Genomic DNA, 27,972 nt, shown 5'->3' on the forward strand with positions numbered 1-27,972 from the left:
GCAGACGGGTGACGAGGCCCGCTAGAGGAAGTCACAGAATGGTTAAGCGCCCTGTTTCAATGAGCAAGCAAGAATATAGTATTAAAATACAGAAATGATTTATTGTAAAGTACAAAAAAAAGTTGCAGTGGCTTAGCTCGGCTATGCCAGGATATACGTAGCGTTAGCAAAGGTTCAGCTGATTATTCTTAGCTTTCCTGGTTGTCTCCTACGCTCAACCGCTAATTGCCAGGTAACTACTTCGGGATCCGATGAGTCAAGCTTCTCCGTTCTTCTGCGCTGTTGAGCAGCATTTGCGCTCTCCTTCTCCATGGCTTTACCACAATGGCAAACGCCAGTCAGAAGCGCAGCGGCTCCAGCGCAGTGTCAGACGGCGACTGCACAGCGAGCGCGCGCCGGCGCCAGTGCGTCTACCACGGCTACGACGTCACTCCTCTGGAATGCGCAGACCGGCGGCGGTGAGTCGCGCGCGGCGGAGTGCGCGAGAGGTGCCGGCTCCGGTGGCTCCGGTGCGCAAGCCGTGTGACATCACTGATCCTTGCGCATGCGCAGCACGGCTCTTGATGTGCCGCGCGAAACGGGCTTGGCTAGGCCAGTGTAGCTAACGCTACAAAAATTTTGAAACGACCCTAATCGTTGACCTAGGTGTCTGCTAGGGTCACTCGGCGTTGGTGTACCCTGGTGTATGGTTTGGGTTAACTTTGTGTTTTCCTTGTGTTAACTTTGTGTTATTTAATCGAGGTACGACACAGAGAATGCTGGTGAATTCTTGATGTAAACGATGTAAACTGCTCTAGGCCCGGCGTCCTCGTCGTCTACTTCCATGGCGAACGTTGTTGTCCCGTGAGTTGAGGGCGGGGAACCGAACTCGGAGGAACGAGCGAACGGAACTGGCGGGAAACCACCACGCACATGGAGCCAAACCAACACGCATGTGGCTGTATGACAATTAGTGATTTCTAATTATTTTCTAATCATTCCTGTCGCTTAACTAACTCAATTTGTAACTAAACTTATGCCCTGATCATTGATGTCATATCTATCATCAACATTAAGTAGAACCATCGATTTCGTACAGTTCTTTATTTTGAATGATTTATTTTGAATTTAGACACCGATAGTCGGTGGTCGACCTGAAGTCGCAGCTTAAGAAACTAGAGCGTCACTCTCTGCTCGTGCCACTAAAAAAAAAAAAAGGGGGGGGGGGAGAGTTACAAATTTAACAGCGGATCCTGTTGGACTAGATAAGGAATTTCTGGACGACGGAGTAAAAATTCCTGTGGTCGAGTCCCAGAGTAGAGACCCCAAACGAAAGAATGACACGTCTTCAAAAAGTTCTTTTTCGTTAATTGCATGGAATTATGAGTAGTTTCATGCGAAAATTAGTTACATTACATTTAGACCCAAATATACATTTGCTACGCAGTCCAATGAAAATTCAAAAATGTAGTTGCAAGATTATTCTGAACAGGTAATTTCCGACATTTACTCTATAACAGTCCTCCTGGAAATTTATTTATGAATATAACTTGGAAAAATCGACACATTTCTTGGCCAATTCCCCATGGCGGATATGACATGTCCGCTAGACAACAACAGCAACCAGACACAGGCAAAAAGAACAAGCAGGCAGAGCAAAGGATACGTGTGAGTTGTTCCTCTGCACACGTGTCACATAGCCACTTTGGGGGATAGTAGTAGTAGTAGTAAACAACTTTATTGAGGTCCTGAGAAGCTATAGGCAGGGGGGCCTGCTAGCCGTTGGGTAGTCCCATGTCGAAACAGAGAGGCCGTGCCTCTCCGCTCGTTCACGGGCCCTCTGCACAGCCAGGAGTTGGACGTCTTGTCTGGGATCTGTGATGGCCTTCGTCCAGTCTTCTTGGTTAAAATCCTGTAACACAGGGCACTGCCAGAGCATGTGATTTAACGAGCAAAATTCAGTGCCACAATCTGGGCAGAATAGATCAATGTCGGGGTGAAGCTTGTTCAGAAAGCCCCTAGAGGGGTAGGACCCCGTCTGGAGCATGCGGAACGTGCTAGATTGAGATCTGTTGAGCTTATGATGGGGGAGAGAGAACTCTGCCTATCCCCTGTGTAATGTGATGTGATTTCATGAAAAGCAACTATAGAGGATCACCGGGGATTGCTCAAGAATTGGGCGGTTTGCAGAAAATGAGTAAAAGAAGTTTACAGTGAAAACAATTTACTGGGGAAAGACGTATTATCGGTCGGTGTTCGAAGTGGAATGGCCGTCATGCTAGGAGTGAATCGAAAAATAGATAAATAATTATCATAAAGTTGACTTTTTTTTTCTGGAGGCCGAGTGTCAAGAATAAAGTCTTTCATCGCTCTCCTAACATTCTGGTGGCTGTATCCCGACGTGGAAGCTCCAAACGAAAGCAGGACGGGGACGTTCATGCTGAGCCAAGCTTGCTTAAAGGAACCTCGAGCAACCTTCTTACTGAGGAAAATCGTCGACAAGCTAGGATAAAGGGTTACTTGTTTCCGGTTCACCGCACTCTGTCGCCTGATTCTTGGCCTATCCCCCTTAGTGGGTACGATCCATAAAAGAAGATCATCATCATCACTTTATACGGACGAGAACCGGCGTATTCAGCATGGTATGGCCGATGGCCATCATCACTTCATACATAAAGGAGGTGCCGCCAAACCAGTCCCGTGAGTTGATCATGATGATGAACGCAGGGCAAAGAGGAAGAAGAAGACTGCCGGTGGCGGAGCCTCCATTCGCTGCTTCGTCTTGCCCAGATTAACAGACCGATTTGAATTGTCGAAGCGGATGCGTATTGGAAGCGGAAAACGAATGCGCACTTAACCGATCTCGTCAGGATGGCGCCAAAGGTAGGACTCGTCTGTCAGCTTTCTGGGCTGTGCGAGGCTGACTTGTCAACGCTAAAGGTTGTGACATGCTGTCAGCCAATTATAGACCCTGTTTACAAAGCTGTTCGGTTAAGTAAGAGTCCCTACATAAACAAATATATCAAGGGCCGAATTCATAAATATTTTCTTTCGTAAGGGCTGTGTGCCATAGGCCGTCCGGCTTCACTAATATGTCCAAAATCACGACTGATTGGCAGCTGCGATTAGCAACAGTTCTAGCGTAATAAGTTTTCGTAACTAAGGGCGCAAGTGTTATATTGCGGCAGCAATTATATGGACACTCCAGGTGCATTTCTGCCGTCGGCGTCGCCGTGATGTTCCGCACAACGTCCAAGGGCGATAACATCGCCCTGCGCCGTATCCTGTATGTGCGAGTGAAAGCGTACGAGGGTGAGCAGATGATAGCGGCTCAACCTTGCGCGCGCAAGGGAGGGAGTGCGCCGTCTTCCGTCGCGAGCAAGGCACCGGAAGAGGGGGGGGGGGGGGTTCTACTCCGGCGGCTGCAGCGTATGGCTTGGGCGCCCGGATCCTATCTTGAAAGCGAACTGCGATGGGGAGTTATCGCCATTTAGTTCGCGTTGAAGCAAGATGCAGCACGAAGGTGAATTTGCTCGCTGCTGCTACTGCGCTTTCTCACTCCAGCGTTTTGACAGCGAGTTTCCGCAGTCATCGAGCGAGATGTGTTCATGTTTGCTTGTGTGCGCGTGACACCATGCTTGTTCATTTAGTTAGTAAGCGAATGTTTACAAGTTTATACGGCCGATAAAACTATCCTTACTTCGTGTAGCTGTCTACTAATTTCCTATCGCAATCGATGCTTCGCCTTTCGGGTGAAACTGAGTCTTTTTCCCCTTTGATCTTAACATGATTTTTAAATAATTTTACTTGACCTACTAGAACAATTCAACTTCTTGAGCTGACGTGCTCGAAGAGGCAAACATGAACACACCTCACTCGATGACTGCGGAAACTCGCTGTCAAAACGCTGGAGTGAGAAAGCGTGGCGGCAGCAGCGAGCAAATGAACTTTTTAACCAACCACGTTGTATACGGGCACGTATTGCAGTTTACGAATCGGAATCGGTGAGTTCGCTAGGCATACTCGCTCCACGACTAATGTTCCACGGATGTGTGTGTACCGTGCACGCTTACACGAATGCCCAAAAAAGTTGCCGGGAATATGTGGCGCCGCAGTAGTTCATTATTGGTAAAGCACTTGTACACTGCGATAGATATTGGTTCGACTGCCACCTGCGGCAAGTTATCTTTTCGTACACTTCCATTTCCCTTTGCCTTATTATTTATACATTTCAACCAAACGTATGACAATTACCTTCCCATATGCTTTATTTGGTTTCATTGTCTTTCACTTCGTTTATGTCATTTCGTCCACCGTGTGGAGTCAGCATGGGCGCTGCAGCATCACCGAGTACTACTGACGTCATCGAGTACTACTGACGTCATTGAGTACTACTGATTTCATTGAGCAGCGCCGAGTATGCCAAAAGCCACACCACTGACGCGGGCATTGTCGATGTGCAGGGAGACAAGGCAAAGGAGAAAGACGCTCGTCAGACGCGCGCAGTGCCATTCACGTCATCAAACAGCCACAGTCAAGCCTCGAGCACGAAATCCTTCGAGCTCTACGAGGTACGAAGCCGTGGTCCGTGCCGTGTGCCCCGCCACCGCGTAGCAATGGCGAAAAGCGAGCGATCACCGTGGACAGACACTATACAGGGTGTCCCAACTATCATGCACCAAGATTTTAAAATATGCAAATGCCACGTAGCTGGACAGAACCAAGGTAATGTTGTTTGCCGTCGCTTGGAGATGTTCAGATTATTTTTTTGCATTCCGCCTAAAAACATAATTAGTCTTATTAATTAATAAACTTCTCAAATGTTATAATTAGATTAAAAGTGTCAATGTGAAAATTGTAGAGCAACATGAGAAACTCCTGATACAGCTTTCTGTTGCTCAGTACGTGCTGCATAAAAGTGTTTTTTACAGCATGAAAGAAGCCCGCGAATACACGCAAAATTGCCGCGCGACTGGCCACTCCAGGCACTTTGCGTGTATTCGCGGGCATCTTTCACACTCGGAAACACACTTTTATGCAACACGTATTGAGGAACAGAAAGCTGTATCGGGGGTTTTGCGTGTTGCTGTACAATTTTCTCTTTGACACTTTTCATCTAATTATAATATTTGAGAAGTTGAATAATTATGTAAATAGGCGGAATGCAGAAAAGAACCTGAGTATCTCCAAGCGACGGGAAACAACTTTACCTTTGTTCTGTCCACCCATGCACGTGGTATTTGCATATTTTAAAATTTTGGTGCATGATAGTTGGGACACCCTGTATATGAGAACCTATACAATACCGTCGAGTTCCTTAAACTGGCGTTCCAAAAGCTATATTCACGCGTAGCGCGCCGAATTTTCACTGATAAGATAGCATGATAAAGTCAAGCGTCGAATGATGAATCATTGAGACGCTCGTCCTTGAGCCTTGCCCTGAGTCTGTGACCATCGGCCTTGTTCCTTGCTTTTGAATCCGGACCATATGACGCAGTAACCAGAAGGGCCATAGGTAAGACAAATTGGTCATTAAGAACTGGTGCCGTCCACTCATAGCGATAGAGATGATAGGGAATGTGCGGTCACGCTAGTTCATGCGAAGAAAGAACATTGCGTATTGTGTAGCAACTAATAGGCAATGTTCGTGCCTTAAAAAAATAGTTTTCTGTAAGAACTAGCAGCCTTAACTGCTATACCCAGGTGCGTATATACTGTGCACGCATTAAACATTTGCGGTGGACTTACTTGCACCTGTACAAATAGTTGCCGCGAGTGAAGCGATACTTCGGCAAGGCTCATAACCATCTTGATAACCCATCTAGATGACCACATTTCGATGGGGAGTGAAATGCAAAAACGCCCGTGTACCGTATTTTGAGGGCACGTTAAAGAATTCCAGGTGGTCAGAATGAACCCGGAGTCCTCCACTACGGCTTTTCACTCTCACTGAAAAAAAAAAAAAAAAAGAAAATCTTAGTACATAGTAAACTATAGTGTACTGTGAGTCACTTGAAAGTGTTTATTGGCGTAACTTATGTGTGTCAAGTGACACCGTAATATAAAATTGCGTATTATCACAGGTGTTGCAGTTTGCGTTGTTTGATGGACTTGAATGCGGTCTTCCATTCTCACGTTCGGCCTCGTAACTTCGGCTTTCGTTTCATTAATTCATTCATTCATTCATTCATTCATTCATTCATTCATTCATTCATTCATTCATTCATTCGCTCATTCATTCTTGTATTGTCTTGGTCGGAACGACTTTTTTGTTTTGTAGAATGCTGTGACCGTACGGTGTTTGGATCTTCCTATAGTACTGTATGTCCTGGCACCGCAACGTGCCTACTGACGTCACCGTACTTTCTCCTAGACGTCGGGAAGCAGCTCGAGGAGTGCGCGGCACAACGTGCTTCCTTCGACCTCTGCTGCCGACGTGCCCCAACACATGGTGCGTTTACTTTTTGGTTGTGTTCGTTTTGCTTCGTCGTGACGCCATGCACCGCCAACTTGCTCAAACCTACACTTCATACCCGCCGTGCTGGCTCAGTGACTATGATGTTGTGCTTCTGAGTACGAGGTTGTGGGTTCGATGCCGATCATGGCCGGGCTGTATTCCGACGTCGGGGACGGAATGCGAAAGAAAGAAAGAAAAAAAGCAGTCGTGTGCGGGTGCAACACACAACTCCTTACACAAAAAACAGGCGGTGAAAAATCATTCCTCGAAGCAAGTGTGTATCTTTGGGACGTTGCACTCGCTCGCTCGCTCGACCAATCAATCAATCAATCAATCAATCAATCAATCAATCCTACTCCTCATTGACATAATTGTCCATAAGGTGTGTCGAGTTGCCTGCGCTTGTTGTACCTCGATCGGAACGTTTGGAAATGCAGCACTCTGCATATAGGTAAATAATTGAATAAATAAATAAACTTGGTAGCCTTACTGTGTACAAAGCGTGGAGCCAGTTTCTTTCGCACGCACTCACTCACTGAAAAGAAAGTGCCCAGGATTTGATCATTGCAACCGTGACAGCACTGACAATGACTTATCATGGCTTCGTAACCATTTCGTCTAAACCAGGACCATTAAGCGAGCCCTCAGATGATTCGGGCTTGCGAACTGTGTCTAAGCGCATATGCTAGGGTTTCAGAAGCACGAAAGCTCGTTGTAACGAAAGTTTCGCGGTAGCAAGGGGGGCACGTGACATCTTCCGATGTGTGCGCGCGCAGGTGCATTCGCTGGCGGAGCCTCCCGACCGTCGCCTGTGGTCGAGCGAGATGCAGCTCATCCTGTCCTGCACCGCAATCGCCATTGGTATGGCCAACATCTGGCGCTTTCCCAAGATGCTCTACGAGAACGGAGGAGGTGCGAGTGCATAGTTATCCACAGACTACATTACTTTGTATACTTTACCATTTTTAGGCCTTGAGGTTTAGCTCGTTTGATGGGCATTCAAAAAAATGTCGCAGCTTCGCCCGAAAGGCGAAGCATCAATTGCGATAGCAAATTAGTAGAGAGCTATTCGGAGTAGGGATAGTAGTTTTATCGGCTTCATAAACTTGGACATATTCGCTTACTAACTGAATTAACAAGCGTGGTGTCAGCGCGCACAAGCAAACATGAATAGATCACACTGAATGACCGCAGACAACGACTGTCAAAACGCTGGCAGCAAGCGCAGCCGCCGCAGCGGGCGAAGGTTCGTGCGGCCTATCGCTTCAACGGAAACTGAGCGGCGAATGCACGGCGCATACAAAGGTCAGAGCAGTGTGGAGATCGCTTTTAAGAGACGGTGCGGGCGACCGCCACGGCCGGGCAAAGTACAAGTGCAGTTGTTGGCAGAGTAGAAGCTGCCGCCCGCCCTCCCTCCCGCGCTGCCTTCCCGCTTTCTTGCTTTCGCGTGGGAGATTGAGTGGCCAGTTCCCCTTGCGCCCGGTTGCAAGATCAGCATTTGGTGCCGCTTCACAGCATCGCCCCGCCTGCTCCCTCCCATACCCCCACGGCCTTTCGCGCAACGGTCGCGTTTTCTTTCCGCCGTGCGTTCGCTCTCCGTCATAGCGCGCGTCCCCCGCGCGCTTTCACTCGCGCATACGGCGCGTGGCGACGATTTTATCGCCTTTGGACTTTAAACGGAACCTCACGGCGACGACGACGGCAGAAATCCGGTTGAAGTGTCCATATAATTGCTATCGCAATAAAACACACACATCTGGTTATTTAGGTTTTCATTTTGGCCATGGCAAACTGAGGGGGGAAGGCGGGGGGGAAGGGATGTGTCGTTGATTTAGATGAACTGTAGCTTGCTTTTGTGTTCTTGCAGTCTTTGCTATGCTGCGCACAGGTGACGAAAGACAAGGGTAATTGCAGATCGCTAAGAGAGGCCTTCGTCCTGCAGTGGACATAAAATAATAATAATAATTACTGATACTACTACTACTACTACTACTACTACTACTACTACTACTACTACTACTACTACTGCTGCTGCTGCTGCTGCTGCTGCTGCTGCTGCTGCTGCTGCTGCTGCTGCTGTTACTACTATTGATGCTGCCTTAGCAATACTGCATTGCATCTGATCACTGTTATGTAATAACCAATCGAGTGTTTAGCATATATAATAATGGATATGTAACCTGCTGTTGTCGATGATGATTCGCGTCACAGCACACTTGTGGAAGCACAGCCTTGCAGAAGCGACAGCCAGTTTCCAGTTACCAAAGGCCTAACTTTCGATGTAAGCCATCGCGAATAATGCACCCACGAATGTATTTCGGCACGTAAGACAATACTGGCTGTCTGTGTTTGCTATTGCGGTTAGCCAGTAATCACAGGTTCGAGTTGACAAACTCGAATGTTGCTTATCTGGCAGAGAGATCGAAGAATAGACTTTTCAATCAGGCATAGGCTTTGTATCCATTTGCGCAGTCACGGCTGCTGCCCTAATAAGTTGATGCTGCAGCTATGGCTTCCACTAGCACTATATACTGTTTTCAACCTGAAAGGGCTCCCGATAGCGTCTGCAGTGAGTATGAGCAAACGCTGCAAGTGCTTTTAGTACACGAATCGCCCCACGCGCACAACCGGACGCCTTTTATATTTACGCATTCAGATACTCTATATACACGCGTTAACTCGACTGCATCGTATGCATGAGGGAGGGGCGACGTTGCAAGCCGTGTAATCCCTGCTAACAGGACGTGGTGGCTCAGTGTTTGCCGGCAGCATATATCGACGGGGCGCAATGAAAAACAAAATGAAAACGTTTTTTGTTAAACTGCTTTAACCATTGAATAAACGTTAAACCTTTTCTGGTTAAACAGGTTAATAACCCTGTGCTCGCGTGCGCAGGCTCGTTCCTGCTGGCGTACATGGTGACCCTGGTGGCGGTCGGCTACCCGCTCTTCTACCTCGAGCTCATCCTGGGCCAGTACACGCGGCTCGGCCCCGGCGCCGTTACCAGATGCGTGCCCATGGCTAGAGGCAAGGCGGTGCTCTTCGTAGTGAAGCTATAAATAAATAAAAATAAATATTTAGTCGCATGCGATGTTCAGGCAGTAGTACGTGCTTATTTACAATTTTTTGCATCTGACATATTTTTACATTAATATTATTATTTCCTAATGCATTTTTCATGTTAATTGTACACCTCAGTAGTCATTGCCATAATCTTATAACATGTAGATTTTGTGCACTTTACAGCGACTATTTTAGGCCCCTTTACAGCCCCGTCACATCCACCTCTCATACTTCATCGCCCGTCTTCGAACTCATTAACATTATAGCCAGGCGCTCTTTGGCCATACTTGGCCCTTGCGCCACAAAACACTACATTCATCGTCGATGTTCAGGGGGCACGCCTTGTACTTCGCCTTGTGGAAGGGTTGGAGTTATAGACAAATTATAGACACCTTTATTCAGCTTTAAGGGTGTAAATTATTAGAAAGGGTGTAAGGGTGGGAGTTATAGACAGATGTACACCTTATTCACTTAATTTTAAGGGTGTAAATTATTTAACAGTACTGCAGTGTGCTCGGTTCCCGGTTCTCTTGCGGGGTTCCTCGCCAACCACTCTGCGCGCATTTTTTCCCCAATGGCGACTTCGGTCGTTTATTGCAACGCATACATTTATCGCCTTCATTACGACGTGCGGACGTGGCTATTTCCGTCGCACCCGTTGCCCTTTCGGAAGAGCGTGTATACTAGGCGCGGCTAGCGTGGCCGGTGAAGGGCACAAAGAATCCACGATAGAATGTGTGAGCGCAACTGAACGAGGACTAAAAAGAAACAGACACACAGAGAAGCGCTGTCTGTGTGTGTCTGTTTCTTTCTACGTCCTCGTTAAGTCGCGCTTACGCATTCGATCATGATTTATAACCAACAAGCCCGGCAAAGTGTTTCACAAAGACTTGCCGCGACACGATCACGTGTTGGGCCGACTTTTCTTGGCTTCAGTATTGTTATACGTAATGCTGCCTCCTATAGCTACTTCCTTCCTCCGTGCCTGAGACGCAAGTCATTGCCATATATCAGCGCATGCGCAAGAGTGCTTCGAAACAGCCGAGAGAGAGAGCAGCACGATGGGGCTACGTGCACGCAGGTGTGGAGGTGTGCGCCGGCCTGCTGAGTCTCCTGATGAGCGGCTACCTGCACGCTCTGCTGGCGCAGTCTCTGCTGCAGCTCCTGCTGTCCTTCACCGACTTCAACCTGGTGCCGCTTTCCGGATGCTACGGCTTCTGGGAGCAGCAGCTCGAGACCTGCTACAGGGTCGAGAGGGTATATACTAAAATTAAATTCTGGGCTTTTATACGGGCCGAAACCATGATCTGGTCATGAGGTATACGCCGTAGGGGAGAACCCCGGATTAATTTTGATCGCCTGGAGTTATTTGACGTGCAGCTAGATTTGAATATGCATGGGAGTTCTTGCATTTTGCCCTCATCGAAATGCGGCCTCCGCGGCGGGGATCGAACCCGCCACCCCGAGCACAGCAGCGCAAGCGCCCCACTAAGCTACCGCAGCGATTGTCGAGATGGTATGCGTGCGCTTTATTAAATATATAGTCGTAAAAAGTCACGCTTCTGCTGAGCTGACAGTGACCGCGGACAAGCAAAGGGTGATGCTTAACGCATCCTTGTTCTCATGCATTGCTTACTTTGCAATGGAAACGTCAGCCCTAGTAGCTTGACGTCCAGGGCCCGTTATTCGAAAAAATGATAATAATAAAAAGAAAAGAAAAAGGGAAACCGAGGGGTGTTCGAATAGCTACGTTTTGAAATCGAATACAAATATTCGAGAATAACGACCTGCGAGTAACGATACCAATACCAAATATTTCATATTTCTTAACAAAGTTAAGTGGAAAGGTCCCTCAGGGTCTGTCAGTAAGACGAATTTACGTTATTTAATGAATCTGCATGATGTCTTTAACAACTGGATTTCTAGAGATCTGAAACTTTTGTGTATGAGAAATAGAGAAAAGGTGATCGTATCTGATGCACCATCACCTATGGCCACAATGAAGCAAAGAAACGTAGCACGGCACCAGATGCGCACCTTAGTAGAGTGTAGTTATCGTTGAGGGAACTAAGTGCATTAGTACATCGCAGCTGTAGTATTTTAATATTGTAGTATTTGTAGCGCAGCTGTAGGTCTTTTCAAGGAATCCAAGCACACGGCGAAATTGGCGAAATAAGAAATTTCCTTCCCCAAATCGAGACTGCAAACGCGTAGGCTGCCAAAGACGAGACATGCTCATTTAAGGGGGGTGGGGGTAACGATTGTGTAGAAGTGATCACAATGTGTTCGTCCAGGAACTGGTTCATCTATGCAACGATACTGTGCAGCAGAATCACTGGGGAGAGTCTCCACTTGCATCAGCATTTATGCTAGTAGATTGCAACATATGCTGTCCATTATAATACTCGAACGGAACAAATATTCGGCAACTTCGAATAGCGAATCTTCGAATCTAATATGAATCGAATAGCAAAGACCGATGCAGTTCGTACCATAAATTTCAATATTCGCATATCCCTCTGTCTATATTCTGTCTATATAGGCTTGGCCTTCACCGCGGTGAGAGTCTTGCTCGCTTAACATGCTTATTTCTCACTTTAGATGTTACGATTCCTTGGCTTTGGCCATGTGGATTGAAATAGCCACGGGGTATGGCGTAAGGATTCATGAGCTTTCGGGGTCTCACGTGCTCTTGGGACCAATGATAACACAGTAGTGAAAACAATCAAAAGGGCATTTATTGCCCCTTTCATACACCTCTGCCAGCTAGCCGAATTACTACCAATAGAATATGCCGATGTGCGCTTGCTAATCGAGGAAGTCCCGACTCACCGCGACAGAATATCGAGCGAGTATGTCCCCCCCATGCTGAACGCCAATGCCTAATCGTTCGCATGTACGGTTACGCAAAAGGTGGCGTATTGGAACGATCATGCTCGTCCATCCAGGTGCCCCGCTCCGAAACCTTTGTCGGGACGGTCCCGCGAAGCGTGTCGGCCAATGCGCGAGACGCCCGCGCACGCCGTCGTTTCCTAGCCAAAGAGGCTACTCCCTTTCGCGCCCGAGTAACCCCGCCGTTAGGTGGCGTTAGCAGCGCAACAATCGTGCCATCTCTCGCACTAATCAGTAACTACACCGACCACCGGTGGCGCTCAGCTACACAGAGAAGCCGGATTGCAGGAGATGCGAGAGCTATGCGGGGAAAACACCATAAGGAAGCGCAAGAGAGTCGAGCGTCCCCGCAAGTTACATCATTCATGTGCACATGCAGGGGTACACTGTCGAAGAACCTTACCTCTATACGCGTCCAGGACAATTAAGTATCCTCGAAATCCTTTAAGTCCCTCGAATTTGGAAAAAGAGATCCGAGGGCCCTTTAGAACTCCTTGAAAATCAATGTGCTCTTTGAACCCCTTGAAAAAAATTACGTTGGGGGTTACTTTTGAAGATTCAAAATAACAAAGGCCGCATAGGAGCTACACTATGGACACTTTCTATCAGGAAACAATCCTATTATTTTTTTCCCGAGAGTGTCGATAAACGATTGCAATGTAGCGTCTCCACAGCCAACAACCACATGCTTGTTTAAATCACCGCTGACATTGTGAAGCCAGGCAAAGTCGGTTCAAGCGACCAAGCCGTGCCACTATTTTTTTTTTTCGCTAGTTGGTTCACACCGCAGCCATCATTGCTCCATTTTCGAGCCCTAAGTTCTAGAAATGACTGGCGGAAAAGAAAGTTTCAGCCATTTGACATAAACACTGCGAACATATTTGGCTGAAGTCGGACATTAATAACCCTCATGCCAGCAGGCAACTGACATCATTACAATGGGAAAGTCAGCTTAGAAAAGTGATCTGAAGAGCTTGAAGCGTGTGTCCAACTCAGCAGCTGCTTATTAGGTGCAAGGAAGTGTAGCTAAGAAAAAAAATAGATTTCACTATTTTTCAGTGCGTAAGTACGAATAAGGTTTCGTTTCCACATCCTTGCATTTTGACCTTCGGCATCCTTGAAATCCTTGAATTGTCCTCTAATATTTAGTCAAGTGTTCTGTACGAACCCTGGTGTAAGAGCATTGTCGTCCCAGTTATACGGACATTCGAAGCGCATTCGCGGTGTCGCCGTTGGTGCCGCCGTGCTGTCCTGCTATCGAGGGGGGCCCGCGCTGGCCCGCGCATGGATATTTAGAAGGGCTCTAGAGACGCGCGGTGGGTTTGGCCGCAAAAGCGGCGAAGCCAAGTGGACGCACCGTCACGGTCCGATCAGTCGGCTCGGCCGGAGCCAGGGCTACGTTCTGGCTTCCGATGCTGCCATGCGCGCGCACACATTAGCCTTCCTGTTGATCAGCTGTGTGCATACCACACCGTGTTGCATATGCACCGGTACGAGCAGAACTGGCAGTAGACGTCAAGCTAAATCTACAGCTAATCGTTTCATTGGACGCCGGTCAACGCCGACGGTTTTCCTTCGGTCTCATCTCGAGCACCATCGAGGTGCGACGCCTGCAGTGCCTCTGGCGGCGCTCCTCGTAACGCGAGCGTTCTGACCATGGCCTCCGAGATCGGACGGCGTGCACTGTCTTTTGACAACGCGCACCCTTAATCTCAAATTCCATGTTCTGAGACGCCTTCAGCGCAACGATAAACCTTGCTATCGCTTTGAACGCGTCGCCTTCGGGCAAAACTGCCACTTTCGTTTTCGTACCGAATATTTACAACAGTGCGGAAACATATTATCTGTAACAGAAGTGAATGTAATTTTGCGGAAGATTTATAAATCCATAGTTCTAGGATCTGGTGCAAGGCAGTGTTCTAGCGAAATGTTATGCTTTCAGTATGTGCTGACGTCATTCCTGCAATCACAGCATGCACCCATAAAGTCTCAAAGAAAACGTTAAAATAAATGAAGTCACTCAGCGAATTTGTTTTTAATTAATAATCGTATTGCGTGATTATCACGTAAATTTTAATGCCCGGAGTTGCTGTGTGAAGCATGGTCAGCAAACAAGATCATTTTGTCTATAGTATTTGAACTTCGTTAACATGAGACGTGTGGTCCAGTTCACCATCTTGGCGAGGCAGTTCTTACAAACGTACGTAATTCGGGCCAGTAGAAGTGCCGCTTTTTAAACGTTATGTCTACGCGTAGTTTTACAATCCACGTGCTTTGTGTTTGAGCTCGATGCCGCTTATTGGTGCGTGCGAAGCAGTTCTCGTCAGCGGGCTTCTCTGCAATGCGCAGCGGGTGTGCGGGTTGCACTCCGTGCGGCGCTCTTCACGGAAGGGCCACCAGAACCGCTCGTCGCTTCCTTTGCACCTGCGACCGTTCAAGTACGACGACGTCGTCATGGACTGCGTCAACGTCACCGAGACAATGAGCGAGCACTTCTTGTGAGTCGCGCAGTCGTCCAACGTGTTTCCATTTTAAGTTCGAGCAAACGCTTAGTGCGTGCCACTGTAGCTCAAATCTGGACTGTTGACGGAACAACAGATCATGCAGCTGGGGCGATAAATACTTGTTAGAAAAAAAAAAAAGTTAGGTGGGCAGACACGGGCACAAGAGAGAAACGGGCAACACAGATTGTGTTTCTTTGTCTGTTTCGGATATACTGTGGCATTTAGATGGTTAACGTTTAGTCTTCGCGGACCACTTGACACAATCGCACATCATTCGGGAACCATCCTCATGAATGATCCTTTCCTTTTTCTTTTCTTTTTTTTCTTTTTGCGCAGAGGCATGCAAAGAGAGACAACTCTGTATTTACTAAAACGTGTTTGTAACTGTATACGTGTTAAGCTTTATTTTATATCCTAAGTTCATAAATTTATGAACGAGGCCTTTTTCAAATTTCAGGCGTGACGTTCCTGCTTTCAGATTAAACTAAAGTTGAACCCGGATATATCGAACCCACATACAACAAATTATTGCATATAACGAACAGCAGTAAAATCTCCTTGAAAATATTTGTATGGAATTTTTATTTTATATATCGAAATACCTATATATCGAACTTTTTGTGATCCCCTTCAGATTCGATATATCCGGGTTCGACTATATAAGAGAGTTATGTTCGAGGCAGCACATCTGTAAACACATGTTGGAACACTGACACAAACACAAGCACTGGACTGCAACTAAACAAAAATACTTTAGAAACGTTAAGTATACCGCTTCTAGAGACGTGGGTTTTCAGACTCAGCCGTGGCCTTCACAAAAGACACTGAGATCACGAACAACCAAGACTTGTACACCCGTATTCGGAAATGCATCTTAACTTGAAGCCCATATGCTTGACTTTATCTATACGACGCTTGTCGGGAAGGCGCCCAAAGAAACGCAATGAACGTCCAGGGCACATTCATGCCAGGCGTCATTTAAATCAAGTCAAGCATGGACGTCAAGTTAAGATGCATTCCTTAATTCGGCGGTTAATCTTCTTCCGGCGGTTCAAGGTCAGCTCTGACCGCTGGATGTTCCAAGCGCGCGCACCCAAGTTCTAGCGGTCATGTGCCACGGACACCCGGCGAGACGCGTCCCACAGGCTTTGCTTGTGTTTGTCCGTTTCAGTGTTGTTACATCATGTCTATACATGTGCGCTGCCTCTGCAACACTCTCTGACCCTGTTGTCTGTGCTGCTAGGGCTGTGCTTCCTTGAACTGCACACGTACCGAGATTCGTCGTTTCAGCTGTTGTGTATGTTTAGAATACACGCGCTGCGGATGCAGCCACACGTCCGTGGGCCTGCGGTCGCACCGGCAAGTGTGGAGCGTGGGCGACTTGCATCTGGAACTCCTGCTGTGCCTGGGGCTCATGTGGGTGCTGCTGTTCGTTTGCCTCGCGTCGGGCCTGCGAACGCCGGTTGGTACAGTGGCTGTTAGGCTTGCTTTTCTATTGCGGCAACGATATTGACACTCGGGGCATGTTCTCGCCGTTGGCGCCGCCACCGTCGCGCGGTTACGGTCGATCGTGCATGCGCGGTCCTCGCGTGTAGGGTTAGAAGGTCTTCAGAGAGGCGAGCGGTGCGCAATAGATGGAGTCGGAATCCATAGGGTGGCGCCCTGTGGGTTTAAAGCTTTTGCCGGTCGAATGCGGTGGAATGGATTCCGGGAGCAAGAAACCCGTGCATAGACGTCGCGTTTTGGACACACGTTTTGGATAAGGGGGCCTCGAAAGGGAGAGTGGCGCTACCTTGAAACTTATCTGGGGACCTTACGCCAGCGTTGTGAAACGCTAACTGCATGCCAGGGCGGTGTTGCTGCTGCGCGCGGTAGCAGTTACCTCGTGTGCTGCTTTGCGCCAACGTGTCGCCGCGTGTATCATTAGAACACTATAGCTAACGAGCTCGAGTGCACCGCTAAACATTGCTATCGCTGTGCCATCGTGCATAATCAGTGTGTTCATTGTCCTTCTTAAGATGGAGGCTTCTCACGGTTTTCGTGACGTGGCGCGACAGACAGACGAAGTGGGCGTGGCTCGAAAATTTGACCAATCGTGGAGGGCTAATGACGGAAATGGAATGGTAACAGACTGGAATAGCTCTACGTTATAGCGGCCCTGGTGTTCACTTGTTACGTTTCTTGTCCAAGTTCAATCAATCAACCAATCAATCGTTTATAGTCGTATTTCTGAGTACAAGTTTTAATAAGGCAGGACCCCAGAAATCCAGCAATTCAATAGCAATTCAATAGGACTGGTCCGCGCGAATACTAAATGCTGTATACTGTAGCATTGGGTGAGGTAACGTGGTGTCTGTCCCCGCCCTACAGCGCCTGTCCGTGGTCACTCTGCTGCCCATCGGTTTGACGATGATGCTCATGATCGAGACGCTATGGAGAGAGGGCGCCACCTTCGGCATCTGGTTCATGCTGGTGCCTCAATGGCGGGACCTGATGCAGATCACGGTGACGTCTTTCTTCGTCTTGGTTTCTCCTTTTCTTCTCTGGACTCTGATTACACTTCAATTTTGAAGTTTCATTTTGTGTAGAAACGCTAACTTGGGGCGAGTGGAATATGATGTGTTCACTTTCGCCTAGCCATCTTCGATGTTAACTTTTCGAACAACTATTCGAACAACTCTTCGAACAAGAGGTCTTCTCAAGTCCCTCATTAGGATAGATCGTCTGAATCTTAGGCTAAATAGCTTATTAGTCCAATTGTTTTATGATTATTAGCCTAATTGCTATCTGGAGTCATTTAAACGTTTGCGCCGCCGTGTTAAAAGCAATGCCGGCAAACTCGCTTAAGCGTCTCGTCTTTCCTTTGATTAAAGGCCAACGGGGACGAAATGTTGCATTTGGCTGAATTGTATATATATGAATACTATACCGGGTGTTTCAGCGAACACTTTCAACAATTTTTAAAGATTGCCTGCGGCAGATAGCACAATTCTAGTTCCTCAGCTGGTCTACTCGAAGGGGCGGGCATTACTTGCACAAAAAATTGAAATGCATAATCGGCTAATCAACAGAAGTTCACTAAGTTCACTAATTACCTTACGGCCCGCGTTGCAATTTACGAATTCTAGCTGTGGAGTTCTCCAGGCGGATCCACTTCGAGCGAATTCTCAGGATGACACCAGTTTCGAGATATTCCCGAACTTTGCATGTCAATTGAAGGGTCTCTCGAAAGTTTGCCAATCAGCGACGACATTCCATACTGCAGGAGTGTCTTACATTCGAGCTCAGGCTTTTTTCATGCTGTCTGATACACAGAACCAATTGCGACTTCCCTCCAAGAGAGGTTTCAGGCTCGAGGTTGTTTCTAAGATGCTCAAATAAGGATCGACGTCCTTCGCCAATATTTTCGCGCTCATAAATGCACTCATCGAAACAGGTGTGGACCCGTGCTGTGGAACAGGTGCTGTTCACCATCGGCGTCAGCTACGGTCCCGTGGTCACCTTCGGCAGCTTCTGCCGCCGCTTCGAGAACGTGCACAGGTGAGTCAGTATACGAATCTGTCCGCTGCATACAGTTTGCTCAAACGACGAACGGCGTTTACGCACACGTTTTCGTAAGTTGTTTGTTATCGATTTCAAGTTATGCCGTGGAGTAGACATAAAGAAAATATGCCAGGAGTGCGATGTTGTAACGGTTCGGGAAGCGAACCGTTATAAGACCCAAAGGAATGATAACGCGGAATGGTTGTCATCTGAGCATGTGAACGCTCCTCTTCCGCCAACCGGAAGCTTCTTCCGTAATTACCATCACTTTGGGACAGCGCGAAAAGACGCTAGGGACGGACAAGATTAGACATCATGAACACGACACGCTGGTGTTATCAACAATATACAGTTGGCTAAATACATAACTGCTTGCTCTCCTTGAGTTGCGCTGGCTAACACTCCCGGGGTAAGATGTTGTACATATATACATCAATACCCAAGAATGTGGGTGTGGGAACAGCCACCGCCGTTGCTCATTTGTTAAGAGCATCGGACGTGTGATGCGTTCGGCTTGAAGGAAGGATATTTCGCTATCACACACTCACTCTTTACAAGGTGTATCGAAAATTTAAGATATACACAATCTCACCCGACGATAGCGCAACTGTAGGAGCGTTAACGCGGGAGCTGCATATATCTGTAGCTTTCTCCTTCTGTCCGCTGCTATAACTTCGCGCGCGCGAGAGTGATATGCCGCAGCCGCGGTGTGATCACAAAGCTCAGGTGCATCACGTGGCTGCGCGCGCATCCCGATTCCTGCAGGGTGGTGTTCATGGTGACGTTGCTGACGCTCGCGGCGAGCCTAATGTATTCCATCATCGTGTTTTCGTCGCTGGGCAGCATGGCGCTAAGTCTCAACATCCCCGTCAAGGACGTCGTGCACGGAGGTAACGCATTGTGTTCATAGGTTTCCCGAGGGGCACTTCGCTCTCGTGTTCGACTGCCGTGCAGTCGCGTTCATCTGAGGTCGGGAATTCGGTTCCTGGGCTCGTTTGTAGCCTTCCGATGCGAGAACGCGGTGTCCAGAAACGCTCACTCGCCGAGACTTCGGTGCACTTAAATATCTTCGGGTTGTCAGAAATAATCCGCGGGTTTTCACGACGGCGTTCTCCATAGCCCAGGTGCACCTCTGGAGCGTATAAAACCTACTTAGTTTAATACTCACTTACTCGGTAACTACTCGCTCGCTCTTTCAATCAATCAAGCAATCAATCAATCAATCAATCAATCAAACAAACAAACAAACAACAATGAACAGGTGAATATATTCGTCCATCAGTCAACGAGTAGACGTAGTGTTGATGCATTTAGGGACAGGTGTCATTTTTATTTCTCAATTAATATATCTACGAATTATTGCGCCGATTAATAATTCATTTCTTCCAGTCCCTGAGCACAGGTGTCATCTTTCAGCATTTACTGTAATGGGCCCAGTCAATCCGAGTTAACATATTTGCGCAGTACCTGCGCGTCTCAACAGAGGAACCTCGAAGCACATAGGGGCTCTGTGTATACACTAAAATGTGCAGTCAATCCGTCGTATAAGCTACATGTGATCGGTCGATTCACCAGTATGGAACATTGAAACTGGAAGCATGGTCCTTCGCTCTAGATTTCGTGTCGCCTTTGCATGAAGCACAGTTTGTTATAATGACGTATTACCTATGTCTTTAGCGATCCGCAAGAGGGCAAGTGCTGTATCACCATATCGTTTTGTTGCTTGCCATCAGTTATTGTTTTATGAGTGAACGAGTATTTCTTTTGTCTACTTTTATTTAGTATTGATCACCCGTTGAATCTTTTGTATTTAATGTGTGCTAATAGCGAACATTCTTTTTCTCCACATGCTTGGTCTTCAAAGGCCGCAGCGTTAACATAAAATTGTAAGTGTAGAGGATACGCACGCACGTAGTTGTCGACTATACGCAGGCCAGAGCGTGATATTCGTGGCGATGAGCAAGTACTCGGTGCACTGGCTCTCCTCCAGCCTGTTCTTCCTGCTCGTCCTCATCGCTGGCACCAGCTCGCAGGTGAGGCGCCCAGCGGCGGCAGCGGATGGCGCCACATTCTAAGTGATGTTTGAGAGGATGAAGCTATACGGTTATTCTTCGGTTGCTGTGTGTGTGACTTATTTTCGCTAGCGTTCGCCTATAAGTTATATGTAGTAGACAAGTAACACGGCACGTTGATTGACTCGATTTATTCTTCAAGTCAGGTTCGTTGACTCCGTATTCCCCGCTTCAATTTTTCTTATGCGATTAGCAATTCTTTGCCTACTCTAGGCACTTTGAGCATACCTATCTGTGCACCACTGCAGAGTCTGATTAGACGTGTCTTCAGCAATACGGTATGTCACTACATATAGCTTGGATGTTAATCGCATTACCGCGTCACCCGCCGTGGTGGCTCAGTCAGCTAAGGCGTTGCGCTGCTGAGCTCGAGGTAGCGGGATCGAATCCCGGCCGCGGCGCCCGCATTTTGATGGAGGCGAAATGCATAAACGCCCGTGTGCTTGCGTTGTAGTGCACGTTAAAGAACACCAGGTGGTCAAAATTAATCCGGAGTCCTCCACTACGGCGTGCCTCATAATCAGAACTGGTTCTGGCACGTAAAACCCCAGGAAGAAGAAGCATTACCGCGTCGACAGTCATCATGAGATGGGTTCTGCCGGAGTTTTTTCTTTCTCCCGAGTCGCGACGGTGTCGTGGCTGCCCACGGTTGGGGACCGCGTATGACGACCTCTCGTGTACGCGTCCGTGCAGCTGTCGATGGTCGACGTGGCGCTGACCCACTGGGCCGACTGTTGCCTGCTGGTGCAGCGGAACCGGCGACACTTCGTGGTCGGCTACTGCGTCATCGGTTTCCTGCTCGGTCTGCCTTTCGTCACCGAGGTAGGGCGAGATATAGCTGCATACACCTATGGTGCCAACACACACAACGCTATTTCACTTCGAGATGCCATCGAACTGACATCGCGTTATAATTGCTTCTGGTGAAAAGTCGTATTATCTTAACGAGCAGCATTGTTTGCCTCTTATCAATGCCTTTGCTGCGGGCATGTAGCTATACATTGTCTTGTCTCGCCTCGTGTGGGACTTCTGTAAAATTAAAATCACTCTGTGGTTGGGATTCGAACCGCGGTTCCCCCAGTGCAATAACCGGGCGCTCTATACCCGTTATGCACCAGAGGCATGTAGACATGGAACGAGTAAATGATTGACCTTCAAAATTAATCCGGAGCCCTCCACTACGACGTGCCTCCTAATCGGAACTGGTTGACGAAGAATGATTAACCTTATTCCTCCTTCGCTCATGGCAGCTATCGCAGTTAAACGATTGGTGCGTACGTCACGTTGCTTAGCAACGATTTGCCTTTAAAAGTGAGAACAAGCTTTGGTCGCGCGCAAGTTTCCCCCATGGCTCCCGGGTGAGAGCTTGTAGTGCTTATAACTCATGGGTTTGCACCTGAGGCTGCACTAAAGCTATTTTGAACGACAACGTGACGCCAGGGCTCATTTAATGTACAGGGTCGTCCACTCTTAGTACGCACAGGGCGCCGCGTGGCTGCGCTCCGCGGAGCGTGGCCACGCGGCGCCGTGTTCGTACTAAGAGTGGACGACCCTGTACATAATATTGTTTGTGTTTGACCTTTGGCGAGTGTTTAGGAGTGTTATATATGTCGAAGATCGGCAACAAAAAAACATCGCGCTGTAATTTTTATAGCACCGGGCTGTTGCGCTTGGGGGACGAGGTTCGAGCCAACAATCGGACACTTAAGGTATTTTTAAAAAGTTTTAATTAAGGACGCCAGGAACAACGCGTGACAGGAACCTACCCACCTACCGCAAAGTTCTTGTTCTGATGAATTGTAGGATGTCTGCAATGTCCCTCGCTACTTTTGCGTGCTGCCTTCTGCGCACCTTCCTTAATTGCTTCTTTATGTATGCTGTCATGCTCCGAATAAAGTTTAGTTACGAGGTAGCGCTTGCCCTGTGTCTGCTTTCTTTCGTCTTGTCTTAAGGTGTGCGATGGTTAAACCTGTAAGCTATACTAGCCACGAGTATGTGTGGATGCCATGTGCGCGCTGACCACTGCAGGCGGGCCTGTACCTGGTGCAGCTAGTGGACAGCCAGGTGGTCGGCTTCCTGCTCAGCTACGTGGCCTTCTTCGAGCTGCTCGCAGTCATGTGGATATACGGTGCGCCTATACTTCTACTGTATCATTTGAGTACTTCATAGAGTACTTCATTTGAGTACTTCATACTTCTACTGTATAGTGAATTTGAGTAGCGTAATCCAACAAGAAACAATTTGCACCATTTGGAGCTCATTCTGTCCTCAAACAAAAACGGCCATCTATATTGCCCGTACTTCCTTTCTTTAACGCTGCGCTCCCGATACTTTCTGGTTATAAGCGGCATGCGCGTATCTAAGCGTGACATATCGTTTCTGAAAGGAAATTAGCGAACGCGGAGCGTTAAAGAAAATGCTGCTGAAATATGCCTAGAAAAATGGCAGAATTTCACCTCCCTGATCATGTAGCGAAGAAACGGAGTAAATTTGAAAAAGAGCTGTTCGCAGGTCACAGTTATGTGTGATAATCCGCGGTGCCTTTATCGTCTTGTAACTTGCTGTTGTGGCTGACCATAGCAAAAGTATGCTTGTCCTGCTATCGCACAAGTTATCGGCAGTGCATACTGAAAGCACGACGAACCAGCGCCGCGTAACGTGTGGAAAACGACGTTCTCGTTTATTCGCGAATCTCCGATCGGCGCAGGCCTGGAGCATTTGAAGCTGGACGTGATGCTGATGCACGGCGAGCTGTCGGCCGTAAAACTTGAGTGCGCCTGGTGCGTCGTCGTCCCCGCCGCTTTGGCCGTGAGTGCCGCTTGTTTGCATTGTCGTACGACTATACTGCTACTACTATATTTGCTACTACTACTACTAACTACTACTGCTACTAATAGTCCTGGTGGTGGCGCCGACAAAAGTAGTAGTAGCAGCAGCAGCAGCAGCAGCAGCAAAACAGTAACATTAGCAAAACAGAAGTAACAACAGCGTAAGCAACGGCAACAACAACGGAAGCAACAAAGAGGACATGGTGGGTGGCCTGGGAGACGACGAAGAAGACTTTGGTTTTCGCTTCTCTGCGCAGCCATTAAAACCCATCTGTGAATACTAGTAAGCTTCTTCCTTCCCGTAACAATGTTTTATCACGCATAACCTCAAACTGCAAATACTCGTGTAAGGGCCACACTTTCTTTTCACAACTTTGACGAGGTGCGGCCCTTACACGGGACCGAACCTCATGGCCAAAATAGCGCACACTTGTGCACACCCGGTATCGCCTAATGTACCATTGCATCAGAGGTCAAGGCGCAGCTCTCGCCATCTATGTAGCGGCACAGCGGATCCGAATACGCAGTGCACGAAAATTCGCCGGTGCGCGTGCGCGGCAGCGGGGCACCGAACGCGTTGGCTTCTCCGTCGGATTTTTTTTCCCTTCAAATTTTGGGCTGCCATCTTGGGGGTGCAACCTCTATGCGGTAATCGAGGCACAAGGAACCAGATCGAAGGCACTACATCCGTGAAAACATTCCCGTCTTCTAGCCGCTTAGCACAGTTTTTTTTTTCTTAATCGATAGCTTTGTTTGTCTCTTCCGCAGTTTTGTAGTTTATCTAACCGAATAGAGGCGGCGGAATATATATATATATATATATATATATATATATATATATATATATATATATATATATATAGGTGTTTTAGCCTCGAGGAGGAAAGCGCACGCGCGCGGCGAAGCTGAGGCAATGGGTAGGAGCAGTGGTGACGTTTCTTATCACGTGATGTAACCAAGGGGAGGATCACGGAGCAATGGTGCTAGCTAGTGCGTCGCTTGCAATCCCCTCGCGGCTGATTGCACGCCGTGACTGAGCCAATACCACCTAGATAGCACATGGCCTGTTCACTCCGATGCATCACGTCATGACACCTGGCCCGAAATTTCCATTGCCAAGCCTGGCGTGACGAAAGCGGTGACGTCGAAATCACCGGTGCTTACTCGGGAGCAAACCAATGAGATTCTATGGCAGTCGGGTCAGGTATAGCATGACGCCATGGATCGGAGTGAACAGGCCTCGTATAGGTGGTGTTGGCTGAGATCGCACCAGCGCCGCTCAGCTGCAATGGAATGTTCTTGGCGTAACCTGTTCTCAGTCGGCGCAGCGTGTGTGGCCGATTATGCTCACACGTGCTAGAAATTCTGGGGTTTTACGTGCCAGAACCACGATCTGATTATGAGGCGAACATTAGCGGGGGGGTCTCCGGACTTAAGTACACGGTGCGCGAGCGTGTATTCCGCCTCCATCGGAATGCGGCTGCCGCGACCGAGTTCGAAACCTCGAGCTGAGCTGAGCATCACGACGCCACAGCGACATTGGCTACAAACGGCAGGTAGCTCACACACGCTTCATAGCTCTTCGGCATGTGAGCTGTGCCAACAACAACACGTCGCGCTTCACAAGCTGTGCACTGGCTCGCGTTCGCAGGTGAGCCTGGTGACGAGCCTGCTGTCCGGCTGCAGCTCCCTGCGACTGGGTCCCATCCAGTTCCCAGTGCACGTGTGCTACGTCGGCTGGAGCCTCGTCATCGTCGGCGCCCTGCAGGTGCCGCTGTGGGCGGTGCTGGAGGCCATCCGGAACCAGGCGGTGAGTGATATTATCGCAGACGGGACGGCGTCGCGCGACTAGATGTGCGGTGGCACAGAGAAGGCGAGTCAGTGCTGGGTATACCAACTGCCATGGCAGCTCTTAATGATATGTTCGAAGCGGTCGCTCCAGTGTGCTGCACTTTAGCTACTGAGGTTATGTAAGACATCTATAATGCTGGCATAAACGTGCTTAACTTGTAATAGAGAATAAGCCAGTCTGTTGAAAGTGCTAGACCCACTTAATACAGCTAGACCCTCGTAATACAGCTTCAAAGTTTTCTTTCACGCCTGAATTCGTAGCACTGTCAGAGCGGAACGTTTTGAGACGACTGGCTAATACGTAACAAATCACATGTAATTAATTACTTGTTATCAATTTTATTTATATCGACACTTCAAGCGCATTTCCGCCGTCGCCATGATGTTCCGCATAAATTCCAAACATGATAACATCGTCCCCGCGCGCCTTGCTCTTTATGTGCGAGTGAAAGCTTGCGAGGGTCAATCTTACGCGCGCGAGAGACGAAAGCGGGGCGGAAGCGCGCCGTCTTCTTTCGCACGCCTGAGCCAAGGAGGGGAGGTGACGGGCAGGGGGGAGGGTGCGTTTTGCTCCAGCGGCTGCTGCTCTTGGCGCGGCCGCGCCGGCGCCGCATCTTGAAAGCGATCTGCGATGTCGACCAAGTTCGCCGAGTACTGGTAGATTCCTATGCGCTCTGCTTTCGACTTTTCCTTCGCGTTGAAGCGAAAGACAACACGAAAGTTAATTCGCTTGCTGCTGTGGCCGCGCTTCCTCACTCTAGCGTTTTGACAGTGAGTTTCCGCGGTGATCGAGCGAGATGTGTTCATGTTTACCTGTGCGCGCGTGACACCGTGCTTCTTGATTTAGTTAGTAAGCGAATGTTTACAACCTCATGCGGCTAAAAACTACTATCTTTACTTCGTATAGCTGTCGACTAATTTGTTGTCGCAATCGATGCTTCGCCTTTCGAACGAAACTGTATTTTTTTTTCTTTTCCTTTATTTGTTTTTACTGAGTAACGCTCTTTGTAATTCAGAGACCTTTTTCAGTACGGTATCATGGGAGAGCATATACAGTTACGACTATACGGTGTTTTTGACTGTTCCCCAAAGCAAGTACAGTGTGCTTCAACGGGCGTCAAATTGTTCTGCCCTTTATGTATGACGCTTCACGAAGCCAAAGCTAACCATGACACTTGCCTCTACTTCTCAACCGCGGACAACTTATTGTGGCTATAAAAATGAATCTGCACGTGTTTCGGCTTTGGTGTACGATATAGCTCTCTGCTTCGTCATTTTCAACAGCCACTTGTGTTACAAGTTTGTCATCAGTTTTTACGCGAGGTGAGCGCACGACAAACAGTCAGTAGATGATGCGAATACCGTATTGCTTCTGAGAAATGCGTAAGATGTGTTGCATGCCTGCGACCACCACGCAAGTGCCAAAACCCGAGAGAAAACTAAAGAAATAGAGGGCGACTCGGTGACACGCTAATATTACCTCTTTTTCAAATTGCGTGCAAATAATTTTTGTTGTCATTAAACAAAGAAACAAAATAAACCAACAACTATTGCAACCGAGCTGAATCACAACGCGATTTCCCGCCAACCTGCCAGTACGACAAACCTCTCTCCCGAAACCCCTGGAAAGCTGGGCAGTCTTCATGAAACACCTTCAAGCTCCCCTGAATATAACTTCTCAGATTTCGCCAGCGTGTTCTGCAAATATTACCTACTCGCTTCCCACAACGTACCAATCCCGACAGTCAGAATAGTTCTTTAGAGGCGGGCACATGTTTTTCCGCGTAAAACTGTGCTTACCGTTAGCAGTGCATATGACGGAAGCGCCGCCGCTGGCATCTACTTTTACAAACGCTGACGTCACACACTGCGTCGAGGTTAGAGCGACCTAGAATACTATACTATACTATAGATTCGTGTAAGGGCCGCACCCCCAACATGGCAGTCATTTTTTTTTTTTTGGGGGGGGGGGGGGGGAATTCCAAGAAATGTCGCTCGCGCGCATCGGTGAATTTTTGCGCGTTGCGTACTTCCGCGTACCACTACTAGATGGCGAGAGTCATCTAGTAGCGGCATATAGGGAACGTGTTTTAGGTGGTGCGCTTTTTTCAACAGGACTTCTTAGGCTCCCTAGCGGCATATAGAGTTACTGTACATGCTAGCGGCATATAGTATCTAGAGCCATCTAACGGCGGCCTTTAGACGGATGGTTCGGTTCGCTCCCGTCTGAAGGTCTGGATGGTTCTGAAGGTTTTTGCGACTGTGGATGCGAATCCTAAACTAGCCGAAGCCCATAGTTTCTATAAACCCTTAAGGCGCATGCGTGCCCACACCCACGTGTTCACAGGTTTGGTGCTGCTTGCGCTTTCGTAGAAACTGGAGCAGTGTCTCGTTCCCGCGTCAACCATGGAGCTGGGTCTGACGGCCATGTCAAGCTCGGAGCCGACGCAGTCGCCCATGGCACACCGTAGCTTCTGACGCTCGCTGTCAAACGGCTGCACAGACTGGACTGGACCACTGACTTTCGGGATACATGTCATTATATACTGGTGATGGGGCATTGAGAGAGGTCGTGTGAGGAACGCGCTTGCGGACGGTGGTCTCAGAGTGAAATATGTATACCAGAAACTTACGTGCTATGAATGCCTCATTGACCTTGCTCGAACTGATTACGGGGGCTACGAGAAACGCCGTATAGTGCTAGTCCTCCGATTATATGGACTGCAGGTGGTGGCACTCTATAACGCACATACAAGACGCAGTATACGAGCTTCCTTGAATTT

At 48.3% G+C, this 27,972-nt stretch overlaps 1 protein-coding gene across 1 annotated transcript; it reads left to right on the plus strand.

The window, feature by feature from the left end:
• The first annotated feature begins 808 nt into the window (after positions 1-808).
• On the plus strand, positions 809-27,955 carry LOC119430903 (sodium-dependent nutrient amino acid transporter 1). Its single transcript, XM_049657320.1, has 18 exons — positions 809-940; positions 2,707-2,862; positions 4,443-4,550; positions 6,353-6,430; positions 7,213-7,348; positions 9,332-9,463; positions 10,581-10,756; positions 14,741-14,889; positions 16,225-16,357; positions 17,266-17,400; positions 18,332-18,435; positions 19,204-19,328; positions 20,371-20,471; positions 21,204-21,332; positions 22,539-22,638; positions 23,218-23,318; positions 24,990-25,148; positions 27,563-27,955. Exons 2-18 carry the CDS (start codon positions 2,851-2,853, stop codon positions 27,665-27,667), a joined length of 1,983 nt encoding a protein of 660 aa, XP_049513277.1. The 5' UTR covers positions 809-940; positions 2,707-2,850; the 3' UTR covers positions 27,668-27,955.
• The last annotated feature ends 17 nt before the right edge of the window (positions 27,956-27,972 follow it).

This window comes from Dermacentor silvarum, chromosome 10, assembly GCF_013339745.2.
Source record: "Dermacentor silvarum isolate Dsil-2018 chromosome 10, BIME_Dsil_1.4, whole genome shotgun sequence".
NCBI lineage: Eukaryota > Metazoa > Arthropoda > Arachnida > Ixodida > Ixodidae > Dermacentor > Dermacentor silvarum.